The sequence below is a fragment of the Dermacentor silvarum genome, chromosome 7 (assembly GCF_013339745.2).
Source record: "Dermacentor silvarum isolate Dsil-2018 chromosome 7, BIME_Dsil_1.4, whole genome shotgun sequence".
Lineage (NCBI taxonomy): Eukaryota > Metazoa > Arthropoda > Arachnida > Ixodida > Ixodidae > Dermacentor > Dermacentor silvarum.
The window spans coordinates 145,164,720-145,174,467 of record NC_051160.1 but is presented as its reverse complement, the minus strand read 5'-3'; the positions used below and the strand labels follow the sequence as shown (position 1 = coordinate 145,174,467).

The window sequence follows — 9,748 nt, the reverse complement described above, 5'->3', positions numbered from 1 at the left end:
ATATGTTAGAGTCTGCGGTCAACTACCGTATTTACTACCGATACGTGACGTAGAGGCAAGCAGAAGCTTGCCCCCCCCTTCCCCCGAAAAAAATTTCTGGATATACGCCCCTGCACGCGACGTTTTCAATGTGGCTGTTCCAGTTTAGTCTCTCCATCATATGCAATTCCCAGGTATTTAAGAGAATCCACCTGGGGAATCAACTTGACGATACATCAATGAAATGTGAACGGAAAACATCTAAAGGATAGAGAAGGAGTGCACTTTTACTAACGTTCAGAGACATGTGTATGGTCTCAATCTAGTTTCAAGAATAGGTAAGTATTTTGTAACATTTGATAAAGTGAATGTAGTTCAGCATTCGATGCAAAAAAGCGATGTCATCAGCATAAACGTATACATGAATGTCCTGGAGCAGCGGGATGGTGCTTAAAAATATATTAAATAAAACAGAAGATAATACTGACCCTTGTGGTACTCCCCTCTTCTGCTTATACCTAGACGATGAACATCCGTTTTGAAAACAGTAGAATTCTCTTTCCCTTAAAATTCTGACAACCACGCTGTGATTGACAATTACTAATAGTAGTATTTGACCGCCTGCTTCTGTTCTCAAGTTCATCTATTGTCTAGCCATGCGATTGACGCTGTGTTCCAGTGACGATACCTTTCTTCAGCAGAAGAAGTATCCTCTCTTCTAGAAGTGCAAGCTTGTCGAGCTTAGCATGTACAGCTGTTAAGGATTCATTGGTTCTCTTGTTTCTTCTTGATAGTATTTAGGTCAGAGGCAACATTTATAATCTCTGCCAAGATCGCCTGCGTGTCAGGTCCAGGGTCGCTCTCGACATCGCCATCTACTAGCAGTAGCAGTTTTAAAAATGCGAAACAACGGTTAACTATAAAACACATTGGCCGAGGGCACGGCAGCACCAGGAGAAACGGGTCATTACTGTGATAGCATTTTCCAAAATATTTTCTCACCTGGAGAAGAAAAACGAAGGGGTTTGAGGACCACATGTTCGTTGCGGTGCCGCCGTGCCCAATGCCGGAACCTTGCAAGCTGTTCTCTTTATAAGTGTCAGTAGTCGATGACGTCACGAAGCCTGGTATCATGGTATGATAGCTGTCCAGTTGATATGCCCGTGTGTCGGCAAACAGATCGGCCCATGGGACGTCATAGAATTCCGTGCTTGTACTTCCTTCGACGGTTCGTTCGGGAAGTTGCGAAACGTGCTGCTTGCTCTGGGTCGCTAGCAGGATTGCCGGTATTGCCTGGAGAAGAAAAACGAAGGGGTTTGAGGGCCACATGTTCGTTGCGGTGCCGCCGTGCCCAATTAACTGTTGCATTCTTCGCGGAACGCTTTAAAACTGCACAGAGGCTCAGAGTCCTAATATCTTCTTGCATATCCGTACGTGAAAGCATCGTAGACTTCAAGTCTTTTTGAAGTTTGTCATAGTTTATAAATGAGTTATTTTCCTTCTAAGAGAAATCACAGGGAAATCAATTTGAAAATTGCAAGGTGGTCGCGTTTGTTAGCACAGTCTATAGTATTCTAGATGAGATAGCTAAAGATGAGCTGGGAAAGTGAGATGGTATAGCTGATGAGGCTGTCCGAGAAGACGAAAAGGTAGTAACTTTTGAATTTAGACAAGATAGATTATTATCAAGAGTCTTTTCCACAGGCGTTTTCCTTCTGAATCAGTTTTAAAACCCCAGACACATGGTGTCAATTAGTCACCAGCGAATACTATGTCTTTCTGCAGGAAGCTCTAGAGGAAATGTGTCTAGAGGAAATGTATCCTGCACTCCTGCGTGGGAAATATAAGTTAACTAAAATTTCACATTCGGTAGACATTCTTTGATACGATATCGTTGCTTTGTGACTAAATTTAGTTGAAACCAAGAAAGCAACGCCACCACCTCTGGCAGGCCGATCCAAACGAAACAGTCGATAATATTTTAGGGAATATTTTTGACCATTTCAAAGCCAGGTTTCTTGTAAGATAATGATGTGTGAGGAAAATTCAGACGAAATATACGATAGATCTGTAGTCGCAAAAACAATTTAACAACAATTCCACTGCAAGATTTTTAGAAAGCCTAGGCGAAGATAGAACGGTAGCGGAAACTCTCTGATCCAAAATAGTCTCTTTCAAAAAGTCCTTCTTGGAGAGGTTCATTTTTTCATATTTTGAGTTTTTGACTTTGAAGAAATTTTGTGGGGAGGAGATCGCTTGCGTTTTAGACTTTTGTGTTCCATGTCTACATCCTGGTATTCTTCATAATCTTCCGTTAGGGGTTCCGGTTCCGTTCGTTCTATATGAGTAGAAGGTCCTGCGCAAGGGGAGTCAGCTGACGAGTTTGACGACGATGTTTGTTTTTGAGTTAGGTTTAGTACATTTGCAACCTGGTATGCAGGAACTTGGGTAGAGGCTGCACCAATGACCTGCGCCATCTGATTAGTCATCATGTGTGTCAAGGACTCAAAAAGAGTTGTTGCAAGTCGTTCCATAGCCTTTTCCATAGCTTTCTGAACTGCCTCTGCTGTGGCCTTGGATAGAGAAACATCCTACTAGCGGTGTGACGAGCTGTTACGCCTGCGTAGCCTGAGATCTTCCCTGAACCTCTGGTAACTGCTTCCCTACGTGAGCATCGCCTGCGTTCCTCCACATCTAGTATTGTTATTCTCGTTCCATGCAAAACAGGTTCGAATAGTCTGCAGGTGTGACTTCATTGCATAGGCATAGTTTTTCTTCCTGAGACTTACATTCTGTTTGTCGTGACTCTATCCACATAGGCGGCTACGAGTAACCGATCTGCATCCTTTATAGTGTGTCCGTAGCGCCAACATTTCAATCACTGTAGTGGTCTTGGGGAAAGTGGCTCTACTCTGTATATCAGGGCCATGCCTGATTCAGTTGGACGAACTTTTCCCGCGAACGCAACCAATCACCGACTCGGTAGGTTGACTTCTTGTTCTCAATAATTCGGCTACAGCGGTATACGGATACAGCTCCAGCAACTGAAAATAAGTCTAGTACTTCTAAGGGGTCCAGGTTCGCGTCGACCCCACGAGCACGCAAGGTGTGGTGCAATAAACGGGCTCACCGAATTCGATGCAAATTCAGAACAGTTTAGAAGGTCTCGAATGCACTCCTGGTCCGATGAGCAGCAAGGAATACCACCGCAACCAAACTGGCGGACCTCGGTGATCTTTTGGAACTGGGAGGAGGCCTTTCGAAGCTCCACCTGAATCGGTTTCGGATTCCTCATCTGTACCGATCCCCCATTTGTAGGCACAAGAGCCACAGGGACACTTTTGTTGCCACTGCGTAAAAATGAGTCTGTCGGCCACTCTCGGGGAGGGATTGAAGCTAGCTAAGGGGAATGCCCTTGACCGGGGGAAGAAAGAGACATAAGGTTAGTCTGACTTGTTTACACTCGCGACACAATAAACCGAAAGGTGAAGAAAAAAAGAACAATAAATGAATGAAAGAACAATCGAGACGTTAAACGAACAGTTAATAACCGCCACCCGATACTTGACCACATCCGAGGCAGTACAGCTCTTTTCCACCCGGCAGGCCTACCTGTCACATACGCGACTCTTTCGAACGCCGCCTTCCTCCTTCTCTTCTTCTGCTCCCTCTTCCAGCACCCGTGTGTCTTCGTGATTGGCTGTTGGCCGAGGTGCCGCGTCAGGTGAGCTCGCGCCGAATCACGCCATTCTTTTTCTTCTTTTATGGTCACTGGCCGTCCGTCGCACCAGATGGGCGCACATAAGTATTTGTACATGACAATACCCAGCAGATCAAGAAATACCAATATTTTCATTCTAAACGTGTACAGCGCGCCATCGGATAAGAAAAGAGCCTTCAAAACATTACTAGGCACCGCGGCTAGGGCGCAAGAAACACACCTCTCGTTGTTGCGGGTGACTTTAACGCGCTCAATAGGAAATGGGAGTACGGTTACAAAAGCGCAAAAGGGAAGAACTTAGCCTTCAACGCCTCAGATATCGGCCTAATACTTATCACAGACCCTAGGCCACCAGATCCGGTAACTCGGTTAGTCGAGATACGGACCCCCAATCTCACCTTCCTCCGAGGTATCGAAGGCATGTGGGACAACCTCCAGGAGGGGCTAGGCAGTCATACTCGAAATTCTGTTGCGTGGTAAATCGAGACCGCCCGCAAGATATGAGTGCGTAGACTGGGACCTTCTTCGAAAAATCCGAGCAGAAACAGCCCCGCCAGACGAGACGTATGCAGATCTGCTAGCGAATCTCAACAAGGCAGTTAAAGGAGCAACCGAAGAAATAACTGCGGATCTGGGGGTTCCTAAATGAACTCGTTACTAGCTCACCTTCTGGAGGCAAAACACGCCCTCTCAACCAGGTAGAATCGTAGACTCAGAGTTAAAATCGCGCGTCTTAACAAGGTGATTGAGTCCTATTTGGTTCAGCTCGCCCGGCAGCAATGGGATGAGACGTGTACCGAAATGGACGGGCGTATGCGAAGAGGTAGCAAATGGAGCTTATTGAAAAGTGTCGTCAACGATAAACAGTCTAAGGGCACCCTTATCCTCGCGACGGATAGGCTCATAAATAAGCAAATCACAATAGGTCTCACCGAGAGGGAATGTCACCGACCCCATGAACGAGGCGCAGACGCCGGTCCAAATTCCAAAGCCGATTTATCAGCTTCCGTAAATAATCCCTCGAAAGCAAGGACAATTAAGAATGGGCCCTTTGGTGCGCCAGCGAACGCCGGTTGCTTTCCATAGACCGAGTCAGAGCCCAGAGTTGTCAAAACACAACAAAATATATTCTTCACACAAGGCAGTTACACACACACATGCACACTTAGGCTAGACCACGGAGCAAGAAACCTTTAGGAGTGGAAACTCCGCCAGTTGCGGCGACCAGATAATGTCACAAGCCCGCGGAGCCACTATCATGCTGGCGGCACCTGGCGGCTGAGAAAGAAATTACCGCCGTCTTGGTTGCCAAGGCAACCGGTCACATGTGTTTCTCTCGTTCGCGGCCGCGCGCGTTGCTCCCGTTCGGCCGCGCGTCTCACAACTTCTACTGAGGGCACTCACGCATCCCACCTGCATCCCATGTTAGGCTAGCAATTTCCGAACAAGGGTACACTGCACGTATCAGCGCTGTTAGTATTACGGCCCTCGAACAGACACCGACAAGAACAGTTACTGTTTGACTTAAAGGCCCACAAAAACAACGCTACGGCGTGCACGCTGAAGCGAACGCCGAACGCCTGTGTCGTCTACTTTGAGCGCGGGAGACACGGGCGCCGCCGAAGAGAACGCGCCCGAGCGGCACCACCGATCCGCCGGGCTGCTGCTCTTTTTTTTTTTTCGCTGCTGCTTGCATGACGTGCCGCAAGGCGCCGCCACTGCATGCGCCCCCGTCGGCGCATAATAATGTGACGTTATCTGGTCGCACGCGAGCGCCCGCGCTGACGGGAGTTTCTACTCCTAAATAATCTTCCTCCGTGGGCTAGACACAACACAATACAATTCGGACGGGTATTAACAAGCACAAGAAAATAATTCACGACAAGCCCTAAGAGTCCAACACGTAAATTACAAAATGAATAGGAACACTAAGTGTCCAATCGTATTCACCCGTGTTGGTCTTCAAGTCAGACGATCTCGGCGTAACTCGGGGCAAATCTCGAAGAAACTTCTTCCGGAAATACAGACGCTCGATGAACTCGTTGACTAGCTTGCCGGAAATCCCCTTCCGCAGACGCTCGGTCTTCACGTTACATCACTTCACCGGTGCGGACTGAACTCCCACTGACGATTCTCGCACGGCGGTTATATAGCTTCCACAGGCGTTTTCGAACCTTCCTATCGGAGTCGTGATCTCGTAGCATGGCCAAAGCCGGTTCGAGGCTTTTCTCATACCTTCGACCGCCGCTGTCGGAGTGTTGTCGAGGGGGGGGGGGATGATGACTCATGCTGTTGGCGCACGCTCACGCTGTAGTTATCTCTCTCGACTCGCCGGGTGAGAAGGTGTCTCGGCGCGCGCGTGGGCTGTCTCTCTCTCTCTCCGGTTAACGTCGCTTCGTCGAGGCTCTTCTAGACGTCCAGGCGCCGTTTTTCGCGTTGCTGTTTGAGGCGTAAGCGCTCTCCCCCTCTGTTGAAGTTGCCGCGGAGCCGGCGTGTTCTTTCGCTGGCTTGCGTGACACTCGGCACGCGCTTGAATTACGCGCTCTTTTGTGACAGGGAATTAGCCAACAACTTAGCATATACCTGCTGTAACGCGAGTAGCAACAACAGACTCAGTAGGTGCAAGTAATGGAAAAGCGTTTATTGAAGATAGCGTGGCTGCTTTTATTCTCTGTGAATCAGCACGAGCATGCGCACTTCGGGTTGCGATAAACGGGCTTGCATTGCCGCGATACGGCACTTCCTAGCCTGTCGGGAGGCCTCCTTGTGCGCGTAGAACGCCTAGGAAGTCCTAAGCCCGCCGGTACACTGGAGGTTGCTTCACTAGAACTTTGGGATGTACCAAGTGATCCGTATGATGATGGTTCGGAGTCTTCCACTGCAGAGGGTTGATCACTCTCTCTGACTTGGTTCTCTCCGGGCCGTGTTGCGTAGAATTCTTGCTTTACACCATCCGGTGCGAGTCGTGGCTGCACTTGGTTCATGTGACGGCGCTGCACCCCTCCGGTAGTGTCCACCGTGACCATACGCCTACCTCTTGTTGACGTCACCGTGCCGGGTAACCATCTCTGGCCTGCGTGATTGTACTGCCGCGACCAAACAGGCGCTCCCGGTGAAAACACTTGTGACAACAATGCCGGGGGTCTGCTCACCGTCGCATCCCGTGACACCTCTTCCTCTGGAAAATTGGTGCTTAGGCGGGTCCTGGGTTGAAAACCCAGCATCATCTCGGCGGGCGACTTGCCATCTCGAGTCAGTGTTGCCCTGTAGCGTCGCAAGAACTTGGAAATACGATTGAGCAGACTTCCATCCTTATTTTTCTTGATACCTTCCTTAAGGGTGCGCACTGCACGCTCCGCCAATCCATTTGACTGTGGATAGTATGGAGCGGAGGTAACATGACACACATGGTTATCTTTGAAAAATCTTTCAGTCACTGAACTGTTAAATTTTGGCCCATTGTCGGAAACGACTGTATGGGGCAGACCAAAACGCGCGAACATTCCTCGCAATACTTCGACTGTAGTTTCCGCACTTGCTGTCTTAATTAAGGGGTACTGCCTCTATCTATTTCGTTTCCGCACCTACCACCACCAAGATCATGTGACCTTCCACTGGCCCTGCATAGTCGATATGCAGGCGAGACCATCGTTTGTTGGTTTTCAGCCAACTTGAAGGGACCTGTTCCGCTGGCATGGGCCAACATTGCACGCATTGCTGGCAGCTTTGTACCAGCTTCTCTATGTCGTAGTCCAATCCGGGGTACCAAAACATCGTACGGGCCAGGCGCTTCATTGCAGTCATGCCTGGGTGGGTGTCGTGAAGTTCTCTCAGAATAGGTGCCCGCATGGTCTCGGGCAGCACCACACGATGACCCCAGTATATTAGACCTTTACTCACAGTGAGTTCGTATCTGCGGGTGAAGTACGGCTGACGGCACTGTTGCTCCGGCCCCAGCTGGTTTGGCTAACCACGAAGAATCCACGTCTTCACCTGTCGGAGAAGCATGTCCTCGCTCGTGCTGTCTGCCAACTGCTGCGCGCTAAAACAAAAATCTGTCAAAGCTTGCGCATGTAGTTGCAAAGTTGCGCATTCAACGGGATCATCTTCAACAGGGTGCCCTTGCTCCGGCAGCGGCAAACGGCTTAAAGCATCGGCATTCGCGTTCAATGGCCCTTTCCGTAATTCTATGTCATACTGATATGCTGATAAAAGGGGCGCCCAACGCTGTATCCTGGCCGCCGCCATCTGTTTCTCCGGTTTCTCGGGATGGAACAGCCCTGTCAACGGCTTATGATCGGTTATCAAACAAAATTTATTGCGGAAAGATAGTCTCTGAACATTGTCACACCGAAAACTAGGGCGAGTGCTTCCTTTTCTAGTTGCGAGTAATTGCGCTCCGCCGGCGTCAAAGTTCTAGAGCGAAAAGCTATCGGATAGTCTTCGGTCTTGATGCGGTGGGACAGCACTGCGCCCAAGCCGACTGCTGATGCATCACATTCCAGTCGAAGGGGTTTTCGCGGGTCATAGTGGACAAAGAAATTTAGCCTTGCCTAAGGCACCCTTTGCTTCTTGAAATGTGCTGTCCTGGGATTGCCCCCATTGCCACAACACCCCCTTTGCCAGCAAGCGATATAAGGGAGCCAGCGTCGTTGACAAGTTGGGCAAGAATTTACCATAATAAGTAACCAAGCCCAAGAAAGATTTCAGCTGGCTTACCAATGTTGGCTTCGGCGCGGCCAGTACAGCCTCGAGGTTATCTTGCAGAGGATGCAGACCTTTGGCATCGATGCGGTGCCCCAGAAACGACACTTGTGCTTCCCTAAACCGGCACTTGGCTTTGTTCAACTTCAAGTTGTGTTCACGAAGCCGCTGAAACACCTGCCGCAGTACCGATGTGTCGTTTTCCTTCTCCGCCACAATAATGTCGTCGAGGTACACTTGAACATTCGGCAAACCTTGCAAAATCGATTCCATGCGTCGCTGGAACAAGGCGGGGTCTGAAGGAATTCTAAATGCTAGGCGATTGTAGCAGTAAAGCCCCCGGTGTGTGTTGAGTACCGCGATCTTTCTAGCTTCATCGTCCAGCGGCAGCTGATTGTACGCGTTGCGCAGGTCCAGAGTGCTGAAGACTTCGCCTCCAGAAAGTGCCGCAAATATGTCTTCAACTTTGGGCAGGGGATACTGTTCCAAGTGCGACGCCGGGTTGACTGGCAACTTGAAGTCGCCGCACAATCTTATATCACCGTTCTTTTTTGCTACCGGCACCACCGGTGTTGCCCAGTCTGAAATGCTTATTGACGAAAGCACGCCGTCTTGTACGAGACGGTCGATCTCGGCCGAAACTTTGGAGCGCATGGCATAAGGCACTGTACGTGCCTTACAGAAACGTGGGCAGGCTCCTTCTTTAAGGTGTAATTGCACAGGGGGGCCCTTGCAACTGCCAAGCTAGTTCTCGAAGAGATCTAAAAATTCATCGAGCAGAGGCGTCATCTTGTTATCACAAACAACATTTAAACTCGAGGTGGTTCCAGCGTCCCAGAAGGACACACCCGCCTTACGGAAGGCCTCTATCGTGTTCCGGCCGCAGAGCAGTGGTCCGTTACATGCCACCACGATTAGCGTGCTGGTCACAACCGTCGATCCAGACTGAACCCCCATGGTTATCTGGCCGACAACTGGCAATGGCCCGAGGAAGCATGTTAAGCGCAGCGATGTTTTTTGTGTTTCAGTGACGGCCACCATCTGCGATGTTTCTTAAATATGGTCTTCGGTATGACGCTGACCGGAGAACCCGTCTCTAGAATCATTCGCAATTTCCGGCCCTGCCATGTCAACTCCTCCTCGAGAGGCTTCAACGTAGCTCTGTCGGCGGAGCTGTGAGCGACAAGAGCCAGCAACATTTCTTCTTCGCTCTCACCTTCCGTTTCCTCGAGGGCAAAGGCGCCACGTTCCCGAGAGCGGCCACTGCTGCAAACCTTTGCCAGAAGACCTTTCCTGCCTCAATGGTGACACTTAGCGTTTCGATGACGGCACGTGTGTGTCGCG

At 49.7% G+C, this 9,748-nt stretch overlaps 1 protein-coding gene across 1 annotated transcript in view; it reads right to left on the bottom strand.

Moving 5' to 3' along the window:
• The window catches only part of LOC119459266 (uncharacterized protein K02A2.6-like), a 12,607-nt gene extending 3,549 nt beyond the window's left edge, over positions 1–9,058 (bottom strand). Inside the window, exons 1-2 of the mRNA XM_037721080.1 lie at positions 8,420–9,058; positions 6,853–7,071 (exon numbers count right to left, since the gene is read on the bottom strand). Of these exons, the coding sequence (XP_037577008.1) occupies positions 6,853–7,071; positions 8,420–9,058 (858 nt within the window). The remainder of the gene's footprint in view (positions 1–6,852; positions 7,072–8,419) is intronic.
• Between the last annotated feature and the right edge of the window lie 690 nt (positions 9,059–9,748).